This window comes from Panonychus citri, unplaced genomic scaffold (genome assembly GCF_014898815.1).
Source record: "Panonychus citri isolate SS breed McGregor unplaced genomic scaffold, ASM1489881v1 Contig00100, whole genome shotgun sequence".
In the NCBI taxonomy this organism is placed as follows: Eukaryota; Metazoa; Arthropoda; class Arachnida; order Trombidiformes; family Tetranychidae; genus Panonychus; species Panonychus citri.
Window position 1 is genome coordinate 601,179 of NW_026515505.1, and position 15,446 is coordinate 616,624.

The following is a 15,446-nucleotide window of genomic DNA, read 5'->3' on the forward strand; positions in this document are numbered from 1 at the left end:
CAATCAGTCTTTGTTTAATTGTTGTAAAACTGTTGATTGTTGTTGATTAGTTAAAACTCTTATCAATGATTAATAATAATCTAAATCAATCAACAATTAAACACTTTGGTGAAGGAAAAAAAGTTTTTCATTTTTAAATTTTGCGGTAAAAGTTTTTGTTTCATTTTAATTATTTGTAATTAGATCAGTTAATCAGCTGGACAATATATATTTTTATATATAAAAGTATCAAAACCAGAGTCACAATTAAGGTGTGAAACAGTTAATCAGTTAATTAAAGTCGTCATTAAATCAAATTGTCGATTTGTCAAAAATCAATCATTAAAAATGTAAAAAGCAATTGAAAAATCAGCTCCAGAACAATTAAAAGTTAATTGTTAACTTGCAAATACTATGAAATATATAAGTTAATCAAATTAAAATCATTCCAAACTCAAGAAGTCAAAGTTGATGCATGTGAATATAAATCAGCACAATTAGTTAATTAATCTACAACTAAATTTACTTATAATTAGAAATCAAATTGAATGAAAAAAAAACGGAGTAAATTTTTTTCTGTTTTTTCATTAATGTTTTTTTTTTATATTATTTTGTTGATTGTTAATCAATGATAAATGTCAAGAAACAAATAGTAATAATAATTAAGCAATTAATTAATGAATAATAATCAAGATGATGATTCGGTGGAGGTGATAAATGGGATGAGAGGAAAAATAGGAAGAGAGAAAAAAAGAAAACGAAATTAAAGTTTTTTAATCTAATGAAAAAAAGAGACTTCGAAGCCTTAATTGTTGTGAGAGTTTCAAGTTGTTCCATTGATTGTAATTAAATTATTGTATATAAATTGCAATCACATACTAATGTAATTAGTTAATTAGCAGTTGATAATAATAATTAATAAGATTAATATAAAGTAATTATTATTGTTGTTTTTAAGTTGTTGTTGTTGGTTGAGAATCAAGTTGATTTGGTTTCATATTAAATGGTCAAACATTGATTTCCTTTTAATTGTTGTTGATTGTTGTTGGTGTCAATTAGTGTCCCATTCATTTTGCAATTTCATTTTAATTTAGGAAAAGATTCCAGATGATTTACCACCCGGTGGTTGGCGGGTTCGAACCGGTGTATTGGGTAAGGAAAGTGATCGGTTTTCGCCGCGGATAATATCGTATCCGGTTACCTTTCCCACCCGCTCGCTGTAAATGTCATCAAAAACCTCACCGGTAATTGGATTACGACGGATAACTGTAAATGAGAAGATACAATTAGTAAATTATAACAAATGAAGAAAAAAATTTCATCAACAACAATCAATTGAAAACTAATCATCATCTTTTCAATTGAAATTTTTATAAATAAACAAACATTTTGATTGTTACTTTTTGGAATCGGTGCCAATCATAATAGGATTTGGATTAATGATAGGAAAAAGGATAAAGGAATCAAAAGGATTATCATTATCAACATAATAACAGGAAAAAACTTAAGTATATTCTGTCCTACTCTGGATTCGAGTTCAGGTTCGAGGTCATGGTAACTGTTTTTTACTCATCATCTTAATTCATCAAACAAAGTATATATTTTTCACCCTTAATTCAGGGTAAATAGTAATAATAATAATACGCAGTTCTACTCGTTATTGTTGATGATGAGATGATGATGATGATGGTGTTGGTGTTGGTGATGATGACCAACGTTAAAAACGAGTTGAAATAAACACGTTTGCAACGGGCAATCCTTTTTACTCCAGACACTTAATTCATAGTTAACGGGTTAACTGATGCGTCTGATTAACTTGAACATCATCATTATTAGCATTATCATCATCATCATCATCATCACCAACAACAATATTCACAGTTAGAGGTTGAGATGAAAAAAAGGTAATGAGACTTTCATCATGAAACTTTATTTAAGATTAGAGGTTATCCTCATCATCATTATCATTTAAATTTCACCATAATGATGATGATCATTATTTTTACAGTTATATAATATTAATCATCTCATGGACATCACACTAATTAACCAAATGAGGTGAGAGGATCAGTGGATCAAATGGAGATTGGGAAAATAAAATCAACGCTTCTTGTCAATTAGTCCAGTTGATTAGTGAATATCAATGAAATGAAGGACGATGATGATAAAAATGGATATAAATAAAAATATCTCACGAAAATATCATCAGAAGGAGAGAGAGAGATGGAGATGGGTATGGATGGTGAGGTGGGGATGAGGATGAGGATGAAACGGAAGTTATCAAGCATGAAAACATTTTCAACAATTTTTTTGGCATAAAAATGGCTTTTTAAAAGGCCCAAGCATGGATGATTATCATCCTTCACTCATCATCATCATCCTCCTACTTTTGACTATCATTCATCATGTTTCCTCTTCCACCACCAGCACTACCACCATTCCCCCACCCTCACATACTACGGTGTATGTCTGTAAGTAACAAACCTCCCACTCTGAACAATAATAGTCAATATTATCTTCTTGTCTTCTCAACCATTTCAAATACACTTGACACCAAACAATCAGCATATTATATCATGAAATCATGAATGGAAACCAAAATAACCATGTCAACAGAGAGAGAGAGAGAGAGAGAGAAATCAGAAGGTGAAAGTGATTCAGATGAATTCAACAATTGAATGGTAAATAATATAATGATAATCATCAGATGATAATGATAATTGTCAATGATTAAACAACAACATTGCCTGAGAATTGAAAGTTTTTTTTCAATTTTTTTTAATATGATTATCACAATGGAGGAAGTTGTAAATGTTTCTGTGTGTGTGTAAAGTGTATGAGACACACTTACATAGACATAATGATGATGAGATGATGATTATGATGATAGAATTGTAATAATGATAATAATAATGGTTATTACAGCCTCTTCTCATTGCTAATGACTTTTTTTACATTAGGGTTTTTTTGGCATCTATTGTATCAATGGTAATGCAATGGGTACCAAAGATGATGATGATGATGGTGGGAAGGAGGAGGAAGGTGGGACGACGAGGGACAAATAACATTCACAGTGGTTTCTGTGCTGTTCGTGTGTCATTACCTCCCACTTTTGTGTCTGGTTTACTCTGTGTTTACAGTGGGTCAACGCCTCAGGTATATCGATTGAAAAGAGAGAGAGAGAGAGAGAGAGCATGATGATGATGATAAGAAGAGGGAAACATTAGAATCATGGAGAATAGAATATAATACAATTTGGAAAAGAACATTTTGTTTTCTTTTCTTTTTTCTCTGCTTCTTCTTCTGTTGTTTTCTTATTATTGTTTCTTACAAAAATGACCTTTCAACTGACCTCAACTTCTCTGGGGGACATTATCATAGGGAGACATCTGTTCACGTTCACGTTCATCTTTTCTTATCTTCATCATCATCTTTTGGGTTTTCTTAGGTTACCTTTTTGTAGAAGAAAAGAAAAACATTGAAACTAAAACTGAGCTAAACTTCATTCATGTTCATCTATTTCCGTTTACTCAATGAGAGAGATGATCAGATTAGGTGTACATCCGTTTCCCTTTTGGGTTATGCCGATAATTTCAATCTAAAGCCTGTAAATTGGCCCACAGACCAAATGAGAAACTTTTTTCTTCCCTTTGTTTCCAATTGATTTTTTTTCTTACTCAAGTGACAAATTGGATAATCTATTAATTACTCAGGGATTTTCATTCATTTCCTGTTTTCTCTCGCATCTACCATGTTTCCAGGTAAATTTACAGAGTGGGAGGATGAGAAATAGTGAGAAAGAGAGAGAAAGAGAAACAATTGACATGGAATTGAATAAATATTATCATTAATTTGATTGGAAGGAATTAAATTCAAGGGAAAAGGAAGTCAACTGAACATTGGTAAACTTGTCACGAGTTTTAGATTCACCGAGAGTTTAATGGACTTGATGATGATTAAAGGAGGAGATGATGATGATGATGATGGAGGAGGAGGATGATAAGGAGGAGGAAGAGATGTGTAGATGAAAATCTATGGGAAAAAAGTAATAGAGTATGAGTCATTTTATCTTCTTTTTCACCATCATTCAGATTCGGTGTTTACTATTCCAAGGCAAAAACCCCACCCAAGAAACTTTAAGGTGAAGGAAAGTTAAGGTGGAGGTGGTGAATTGGGTGGTGGTGGGATCGGTGAATCAATCAACAATTGTAATAAGGAATACGAGTTAAATCAATCAACTAAATTGTACCCATTTGATTGAGAAATTAATCAATGAAACATCATCATAATCAATGTTGTTATCAGGTAATGGACTTGAATCGTATTAATATTTGTCTGTTTAATTTGTCTCACAATTAAAAGTGAGAAATTAAATTCTTGTTAATTGTTGATCACATTGACAATCAATGGTTACCAAAGATACTTGATAATATAATCATCATGTTAAATAATCAAATGTAAACATTAATTACTTGGCTTTTACTTAATTGTAGTAATCGCAAGTTTGATTAACTTAATTGTTGATAGATTAGGTTATTGATAAACTTTTGGTCAACAACAATTAGGTTGAAATAATATAATTATCTCTCATTTAATTAATTGTAATCAGAAAATCAACCGGGACAAACATGATTAACAAACAATTAATTGTGTTGATAATTAACGTTCAAGTTGTTCTGTAATCATTAAGTTCGAGTAATTAAATTGCCGAGAAAAAGATGATTAACTTTCTAATTGTTGTCGATGAAATAAAAAACGAAAAGAAATTAAAATAATTCGAAACTTACTTGTGATCTTTTTCTTAGCCGATTTCAATGGACTCGAATCAACGACAGCGTTTTGGGTGAAAACGGTCGATTTAAGGGTGTTTCGAACTCGTCTTGGACTATCTTCGGGTGGACCAAAAAGTCGGTTCTGAGTATCTTCCCGACGGAGAGGACGACGACGGCACAAAGGTGACCCTGAGGGTGAATAATTGGATCCATTGGATGGAGTTGTTGATCCCGAATCAATTGTTGATGTTGGTGAATTTCCGGTTGATGAGGTATCCGACATACTTCCTAATTCAACCATGATTGTTGACAATTAAAGTTAATTGTTGATGATTTATATTAGCAGATGAATAAAATTGAAACAATTTGAATCACTTTCGCGAAAAAAACAACAACAAACTAAATCACTGTCTCTGGTTTTTGGGTGATGATGTTGATACGATGAAGAGAGAGAGAGATGATAATTTGATTGCTGAGTCTTGATTACTATTAAATCTTGATTGTTATTGTTGTTGATTGTAGTTGATTAAGATGAGACCAACTGAAGTTAGTTAACTTGAGGCCAACTGGATTTAAACTATTTCAAGTCTATCGGCGATGTGATTAACTAAACAACACAACTAAAGGAGTTAAGGAGGAGTTAAAGAGAGAAAGAAAGAAAGATGATGATAAAGAAGAAAGAGAAGAGAAAGAGAGAGAGAAGATGATGAGAGGGAAATAATGAGAGGGGAAAGGGCGGGGTCAAGGGGAGATTTAAATGAAGAGAAGATGAAGAAGATGAATGAAAATGATAAAAAGATGATATGAGAGGAAGAGAGAGAGAGAGAGAGAAGATAAAACTAATAAGATTTTTCTTCATCTTCGTTCCATCATTGGGTTTGCATCTTCATCTCTCTCTCTCTCTCTCTCTCTTTCTTGTCGATTTTTAGATTCTCTGTCTATTTTTGCTCATCTTCATCATCATTTTCCTTTCTATTTCATTATCTTCTCTTTCTTTTTCTTCCTTCAACTTTTGCTTCTCTTTTCAATTTGAATATCGATCCATTTTCGCAAATCTCATGTATCCGTTTTACTTTTTGATTTGATTTTTTTTTGCTTCTCCAAATCAACAATTTACATAGATCAAAGTAAATTATTCTTAATTGTCATAATAATCAGTGTGTCCTTTACATGCACAATCAATTAATCATAACAACAACGGCGTTGACACAATTGAATTGCGATGAAAAAAACAAACTGAGCTAAATGATCAAACAATTTCCATGCATTGATTATTATTATTTAATCCATTAAATTGTGATAATCAGCATAATAAAAATGAATTTTTTTCCGCAGCCTTTTGAAAATCTGTAATCCGATTTATTGGATTAAGCTTAAGGAAATTTTTTTAGGTTAATTTGCATTAGCGATCAGGGAGAGAAATTGGTAAATTGTGTTAATCATGATGAATAGATGATTAATTGTTGATCATATACCGAAAATTGTTACAATTCAATCAAAAGGAAAGATAATGATAAATAAATCCAATGATGATGAACAATGGAAACATAATCGAATTTCGGAAAACTTTTTTTCCCACCTCACTCATTTTCCACCACCACATCGTCCACTTGCCGAAAGCCACCAACCTCCTCCTTCTCATCTTCCTCTCTCTCTCTCTGTACTCCTTCTCTTCATCTTCCACCCACTTTTCGAATTCGAAATTAGAACAAAAATATTTTGTCACAATAATAAATTATTATCATAGATCTTGAGATGATAATCAAGATGAAGAGGAGATGAAAAGTAGGCACTATCCTTATGGAAGAGGGAGTTTGATGATGAGAACCAAGGATGATGATGATCAAGAGGAGGAGTAGGAAATAGATGATAATATGATGAGAAGGAGCGAGTTACTCATTCGATGAGTAAGCCTATTGAAAAATAGCATTTTCTATGTAATTTTTGTTTTCGAAAAAAATAATTTCCAACCAAACTTCAGATTAGAACCCAAATGATTATCATAAGTAGGAATCTATTTCAGTAATTTGATATTGATTGGACTGGTCATCTCTCTCTCTCTCTCTCTCTCTCTCTCTCTCTCTCTCTCATTATTATCATTCTGACCTCTCGCTCTCTCTCTCTCCCTCTGTACTTTCTGATATCATCATTATCATCATCAAAAGTTTATATTATTAGCTAAATTGTTTGAATACAACAACAACCAAAAAGGTAACACGATATTCAGATGATAATAATACTTTTGCGTTTTCATATATATAAATTGTAATTCATATTCAATTGAAAATAGTAATCATCCTTGATTATGAATTAACAATTTAATCATTGAAGAAAAATATAAAATGTTGTTGATGACAACAATTTAGGTCAACAATTTAATAGACTTCAATTTGATAGCAACTCAAGAGAGTGACTAATTGTTAAATATTTATTAAGATTCAAGATTGTTAATATTAAAAATTGATTCAATTGATATTAGAATTTTTTTTAGATCAACAATCAATACAGCAATTATACATTGATAATATAATAACAAACTAAAAGATAATTAAGTTGATTGTTAAGGAGAGAGAGAGAGAGAGACAGTTAAATCATCAAATATCAACTCACTGGGTTTGCAGGTTCAATGTTAGGTTAATGTCTTTGGGTTTTGTTGTTTAAAACCAGTTTAAAAGGTTTTATGTTATCATTGGCATCATCATCATCCTAATCATCCTCATCATCACAACATCATCATCAACATGATCATCATTTTCACCATGAAGGATGAGGATGCTGGCCAAGACAAACGAATAGTATTACTGGTTATCAGGAAGAGAAGAAAATTTTTCTCTTGGATTGATTCCAATGGAAAAGAAACAAATTGCATAAAATGAATTGAGCTTATTCAGTAATATTATTCAATAGATAAACTCACAGAGAGAGAAAAGAAGATGATGATGATGATGATAATCTTTCTCTCTCACTGTCTCTCTCTCTCTGTTTGTAAACAAAGATAAAGGTTATTGTCCGATTCAGTTACATGATGAGAAAAATTCATAGACATGGAAAAATTTTCAATCTCTTTCCATTGAAATCGAAATGATATTTTTATCTTCTTTGTATTTTTCTAACCTTAAATTGATCTGATTTTTTGTTCAATGGTGACAGTTGATTAGCTTAATCCCCTTCCAATTATCATCACAATTATTTTCATCATAATGATGAGGATTAAATTGATGACATGGAAACAATTAAATTTATACTTGTATCTGTCTCTCATTAATCTTACATCTTGATCATCTCATTACCAGTTGATTGTTTTTACTTTTTTTTCAATTTACTTTCTATGGAGACAATTAAATTCTCTCTCCAAATTGTAATTAGATTGTTTCTCATTATGTGACATAGGAAATGATTTAATTGTCAAATGATGATAATGAAAATTAAGGAAGAGACTAAGAGAAAAAAATCAACCGGAAGTTAAATTGAAAACAAACAAAAAAGGATGAGGAAGAAGATGTAATCATGAAGATAAGGATAATCTGTGATTCTTTCAGGAGATTAATCTGAATATTGAATAACAATGATGATGATAATGAAGATGAATGATAAAGATGAATGATGATTAGTGAGTTACAATCAGTGAAGCTAAAGGTTATACATAAAAGGAAAACAATCAAAAACAATCAAGAAAAAAAAAGTGAATAAGTTAACCTTGAGAAACTAAAGGTTACTATCAACAGTAATCATCACAATAAAATGGTTTAATTATAAATGGTGATGATTTACAAATAGTGGATTTAGTTAATTGGATTCATTCCCAATTTAACTGTTATTTTTTAACAACAATCAACCAAACAATCAATTGATTCATCAAGAAAATCTTAACGGATACACTTTAAAATTGTAGTAAAAATAGACAACAGAAAAAAAAATCAAGTTCTTGTTCTCGATTTTTTTTTCTTCTCTATTTTTTCATCATCATCATCTCTTTACCTGTAAGATGATGAAGATGATGATGTTACCTTTTAACATGGTTGAGATGTGATTGTAACACGTCTCCAATAATATAATATATTATTGTCATGCATCACAAATCATTGTCAAATTGATGTTACTCACAATCATGAAACAATCAAGAAATGCAATATAATCAAAAAACTTTCATTCTCGTACCTCGTTTGTTTGCCTCACTTACTTGGTACTTGTTCACTGATTAACTTGCAATCAATTTAATTACTCTCCAAGAAAAGTGATTCTTATTATCTGTCAACCTTGTCTATGCATCAATGATCAACTTCAGGTCATTCATTATCATCCTCATCCTTATCTTCATCGTCTCATCATCATCATCTTGTTCAGAGTTAATTGTTTTCTCGTTCATCTCAATTCAATCTCAGGTTAAACTTAAATGTTTCTAATTTTCTCTCTCTCTCTCTCTCTCTCTCTCTAATATTGATCATTTTTCTCCGTTAATTGTCTTAATTTATTGATCATCTTCATCATTCAAATGCTAATTACAATCAACAATTGACCTAAATTGAATATATTATCATCATCTTTATCCTACCAAAAGTAGTGATTCCCGATTTTCGGTAACAATTAAATTTAATTAGCGACTGAATTATTTTAAGGAAGAAAACGAAAACTTCAAGAACGAAAAAATTTTTCTCTCAACTTTAATCATTAGAACTTTTTTTCTTCCCTATCGAGTTTGTTTGTTATTATTTCTTAAAGAAGAAAAAAAAGTTTTTCCATCTTCGTTCTGATGGTAAACCAGTTGATGATCAAGTAAAAAAAATATAATTAACTTGATTGTTGTTTAGATTAAATTGTTTAAATTAATCTTGGATTAAGAATCGCAATCAAGGGTTTCACCATATTAACCAACAATTTGCAAATGTAAATTTAGGACAAAATTGTAAACTTTTGGTTATTATTGTTGTTCAATTGTTCACAATCAAATTGAATATCTCAATCACAGTTAATAATATTTTCAATTGACGATCAGCCATTTATTAGGATTGTTATCATTTATGATTACGATTTAAAATTGAACAACAATTTACTAATCATAATTTAGATTAAATATATTCAACCTTAGGGTCAGTGTACTTATTAGTTACTTGTGTGTCATATTATTCAGATAATTAAGGATAATCAATACATAATTAACAATCGTAATTTATTGTAAGATGATTGAAATTTGTTTTCCATTCATGATTGTATAAGATATTTGATTTGAAATTGATAACAATTCAATTTAAATTGTAATTATCTAAATATTATTAGATGAATATCCCATTAATTGTATATGTGGATGATAAAAAAACCATTTAATTACAATCAATGAAATTGATAACAGTCTTAAAGCCAATCCTTTTAAATTGTAGATTTTTAAAGAAAGTGATTAGCTAAATTGTAACCGTTAATTATCAGTGAATTTAGTAATTGGTTTAGTTAACCTTACCCTTTTATTGTTGATCGATTAAAATTAATTAATTTTGATCAGTTTAAGATGAAAAATGATCATTGATTTTTACATTATTATTGGTGTTGGTTTGTGAATTCAATTGGATTGAAAAGTTGGTTACAGGAACAGGAAACGGAAATGATGTCATGTTAAAAATGTAAAAAGCTTTTTTGATTATCATTTATCATCAAGGATACAACAAAATTTCAGCAATTTTATTATGTTTATCATCAGTTTTGTTTAAATATACAAACAAGGTGATGATATCCTATGAAGATGCGGATGATAATGATGATGAACTGACCCTTTGTTAAGGTTACAAAGAAGATGATGATGAGGAAGATGGAGATGAATTTGATGAAGATCCGGGATGATTATCATCATCATCAAAGATACATAATAATAATAACAGTTATCATCATAGCCCACAGATGATGATGATAACCGTGAAGATGAATGATGATAATCAAGAGAGAGAGAGAGAGAGATTTTCTCGCAACTGAAAAAAGCAAAATTATCGCTTCTTAATCATCAACTGATTCAATTGAATTTAATCCACAACAACAAAATTGATTTCTATCAATCAATTGTTACTTATCCTGACTAATTAATTTTCTAATCAACAATCAGATCGGTAATTTAATAGTTATCACTTTTTTTTTGTTTTTCCGGTTCTGTTATAATCTCTCAAGATGATCAACAATTAACATTCATCATCACAATCAATTACTTGAAAACGATCAACAACCAACAACAACACCATCTTCACAATAATAGTAACAATTTGACAACAATTTAAAAAGTAAAATTAATGATCCATTTAAAATTGAAACTTTTCTCGGTTAACAATTTACTAATCATGTTAAAAACAAACTCGATTACATGATTAAGTGTCTACGAGATGAGGAAAAAAGTTTCATCTTCATGTTGTTGGTGAAAAAAAAATCTCCATCAACATGACATTTTCCTAAGAAACCATTAAAGTTTCAGATGAAAACATTATCATCCTCATCTTTAGCATCATCATCATCATCTCACCATCAAGAGCATCATCCTCATCATTAAAGGGATGAGGATGATAAGAGATGAAGATTAAGATGAAAACATTATGCTTATTAAGCTTGAATCCATTAGATGTTTGTTGTTAATCAAGTTGAGGAAATTTTTTTTCTCGCAATAATTAAAAGCATCTCTTGATTATGCTAATTAATATCTGATGAAGATGAGGAAAAAGATGAAGATAAAGATGATTAAGATGATCATGATAATGTTGGTGTTTGATTAATTACTGTAATTGTGAAAATAGATTATGATTTGATTTAGTAATTGTAATTGGTAATTCCCTTGAAATTATGTTTCTCATTACATTTTGTCTGTTGACAGATCAAAGTGATTTACTTATTGTAACAATTAACTTTAATCATGGATAACTTTTTAATATCAATATATTATTTACATTCAAGTGTAACTGTTACTAATTTAAACAATCACGATGGTTAATTGTTAATCAAAATTAAATTTAGATTGTGAATTGTAAACACTTGAAACATTCAAATTGCTGTTATTTTGCTTTCTAATCAGATTTTAATTGTGTGTTTCTCATTCATTGTGATTAGTTGATTTTACAGTTTACTGTTTTCAATTTAATACTAATTGTTGTTAATCAAGTTGTTCTGATGATTTCTTAATTTAGCAATTTACTAATTGTAATAACTTTTTTTTTCAATCAAATTACAACTAAATTAGCAATTCAATTGTAAACATTGTTGCTGGATAACATTTAACAATTTTAATTATAAACAAAAACAATCTTAATTGACCATTATTTGGGCTGTTAAATGTTAATTGTTGTTTCTAATCATCTTGATCAGTTAATCATCATCACCATTAAAGCTGATTAAACACCAAAAAAGTAAACAATTTGTGTCAACAATTTGATTCTCATTAGCGAAAACAAAAAATTGAATAATAATCATTTTCTATGTCAAGAGCACAATTAACACAATAAATCAATTTGAACGATAATCAACGAGAATACAATTAACTGTCAACAGACAATTAAATTATGTAAAGTTAATCAAATTATCGGAAAAATATGATTGGAGTTTTTTTTGTCGATTTTTTTTCCGAACCAAAAATGAGAAAAAAAAGTTCTAACCTCGAAAATAGATCGGCAAACTTTTCGACCTCAACAATCACGATTTATGGATAAATAATGTTCACGATTATTAAATTGTTGTCTAAGTTTTGGTCTTTATTGACAGTTTACAATTAAATTAGGTCATTTCCATTGTGGTAATTAAGTTAATCATCAACGTAAATACATGTAGTTGAATATAAAGAAAAACTTTTCACATTTTCTCAATGTTAACTAGATTTGTCTCTCTCTCTTTTTTTAATGGTCATCGTGTTTTCTTGACCATAACAATTTATTGATTTAATAGATTAACAATCTAATCATCATCATGATTAAGTTTAGGTCAATATGATGATGATAATCATGTAACATCCTTTTGACCTGTTTAATGAAAGAAAAAGTTTCCAATTTGACTTAGAGAATCAAAGATTAATAATGATTAGTTGATAATCTATCAAAAAGATGAAGATGACAAAGAAGATGATGAAAGAAAGATATTGTCATCATCATCATCTTCAAAATGAAGGTAATAAGATGATGAAAGTGGGAAGATAAATATGTTAGAGAGATTATCTTCCTGGAAGATAATCTTCTTCAATTGTTGAGTCCATGAAGTTTTATCACCATTGGATTATCATTGAAGATGAATTAAGTTTCATGATAATCTGATCTCGATATTGATTTGATTGTTAATCATTAACAATTGACAGTATTTCTGATTACCTTGGATCTAATTATTACTCTAAATGTCATTGACTTGAAGTTAATTGTTATTACTAGATTATAGTTTGAAAAACTTTCAATTGTCTCTGTTAATTGTTATAATTATAATCATTATCAATATCGTCATTCTGACCAATCAGTCAATTGTCAATATCGTTAATTGTATTAATAGTTTTTTGCATAATATAATCAAATGTTTAACTTATGATCATTATTAATTGTTGATCAATATCATTCAGGAAATATTAATATTAATGGTAATTAGATTAATCTAATTTAATCATGATTTATTTAACTATTGCCAATTGTTTTCAGGCTTAAAGGGAAACTTAGATTAAGAAAAGGCAAAAGTTAATCAACAATTAAACCTTTAATTTATCAATTGAAAGTTTATATTAGTTGAAAATAATAAAAATTAATAGTTAATTGTAATCAATTTGTGATAATAATTAACTTAACTATATTATAACTGAGCCAATTGACCAAGATAATAAAAGATAAAGGCAGTAACAATTAACTAATAAATCAAATTAAATTTGATCAACTTACCCATCAATAGAGAGGGATTATAATTGTATTACCAATGATAAATTAACCATAATCAACAACAATTAACAATCCCACCCACACCTTGATGATAAAATCCCACCCCAACAATTTAATTTAATTGTAATTATATTAATACAATTAAGAAAACTGTTAATAAAAAAAAAGGGTAACAATCAAAAGCGATAAATAAACAAGACAATTTAAATCATTTTTTTTATGGGCTCGGTGATTAGTGATTTGATTAACTAATTATTTAGGTCACGAAGATGATAATGATGATAAGGAAAAGGAAATGATAATACCTCAATCATCATCATCATCATCAATTTATCTTCCGGCAAGATGAGGGTTTTAAAAATAATCCGAGGTGTGGTCATCATCTTAATCATTGTTAATGGTTAATTATTAATCAGTTGATTAAAAAGTGTCTCAATTTTGTCATAATAATAATAAAGAAAAGGGGTTATATTCAATGATCTAATTTCATTAATTGTCACCTTTTGTTATCGTTAATTGTTACCGTTAGGGGGTTAATTTAGTTTCTAAAACATTGTTATTATATTGTGATGATTAACAAAAGTCCAGACTAATGATGATGATGATGATTAAGATTAAATGTTTCATCACCTATTCATTATCATCGTGATTATATTCATTAATAGTGATGATTAACAACTTTAATTGTCATCGTCATCATTTAAATTGTGACATTGAACTTGAAATAAATATAAAAGTGTTTCCTTTATCCGTGACCTTGATTAACTAACTAAACAATTTAAATTAGTTAATTATAATTAACTAAGTCAATGGTTGATTTAGTCTTTAATTTGTAATTTTAATTGTCATGATAATTTCACTTGATTGGGTTAATCAAATTGACACAAGGATATTGGATATTATCACTTTAAACCAAGATGATCAAGTTAATCAGGAAGTGAATCAATAAATTGTTAACAATACAATTTGTTTTTTGTTTAGTTACTTTAATCACAAGAATTTAAATCAATTGTTAATCCAATCAATTGATGGTAATGATAATGGGATAACTTGTCAGAAATTGAATTAACTTAACTAAACACACGTAACAATCAAATTTGATTGTTGATTGTCTAAAGAAACATGAAATTATCGTTTTGTAATCAAATTTAACCCTGAATATACATATCATTGATTGTTATACTAAATTTGATTTAGTTAACTGTTGATTATAATTTCATTTGTAACAATTTAGTATCATGATCAGTATCAATCCTTTAGGTTGATGAACTTTTTGATTATCATCATCATCTTAATCACTACAAATTATAAACAAACTATTAAATTGATCATGTTGGTGATTAACTGTAACACCAAAATTATTATTTCCCTTTTAATTAAATGTAAACAATTTAAGACAGTTAATTTGATTAACTGCTTAGGATTATGATGATTATGATGTGTGTTTCAAAATTATCAACAGATAATCAGCTTAATTGTGATTGAACAATTAAGAGTTGTTGATATTAACCAGACTTGATTTTCAACACAGTAAACATTTTAATGATTAAGTTTACAATTTATTATCATGTTTCATGATTAATATTAATTGTTCAACAATCAATGAAGCTGAACAAAATTTTTAATCAAATATGAAAACAAAATAATCATTAATCAAATTTATTGAAATTTAATATTGATTGTTAATTGTAGTTAGCCAATTGTTGGTATATACACTTTCAGTTGTTAATTGAATGAAATGATTAATGATTTAAATTAATGATTGAATCAAATGAAACAATATATTGTAACAATTAAAAAAAGGGTTTATTTTTAATGGTCAACTAATCAAGTC

At 28.8% G+C, this 15,446-nt stretch overlaps 1 protein-coding gene across 1 annotated transcript; it reads right to left on the bottom strand.

Annotated features, from left to right (window-relative positions):
* Positions 1 to 734: 734 nt before the first annotated feature.
* LOC128388536 (uncharacterized) lies at positions 735 to 5,330 on the bottom strand. Its single transcript, XM_053347950.1, has 2 exons — positions 4,767 to 5,330; positions 735 to 1,245 (listed from the first exon to the last, which is right to left on the bottom strand). The coding sequence occupies exons 1-2, from the start codon at positions 5,050 to 5,052 to the stop codon at positions 1,070 to 1,072; spliced, it is 462 nt and encodes a 153-aa protein (XP_053203925.1). The 5' UTR covers positions 5,053 to 5,330; the 3' UTR covers positions 735 to 1,069.
* Between the last annotated feature and the right edge of the window lie 10,116 nt (positions 5,331 to 15,446).

What these genes read in the sequence shown, in the direction of transcription:
- LOC128388536 (XM_053347950.1), bottom strand. Translation starts at nt 5,052, where the DNA reads ATGGTTGAATTAGGAAGTATGTCGGATACCTCATCAACCGGAAATTCA. An exon ending in GGCTAAGAAAAAGATCACAA is followed by an intron (nt 1,246 to 4,766) that starts GTAAGTTTCGAA and finishes TCTCATTTACAG; the next exon opens with TTATCCGTCGTAATCCAATT.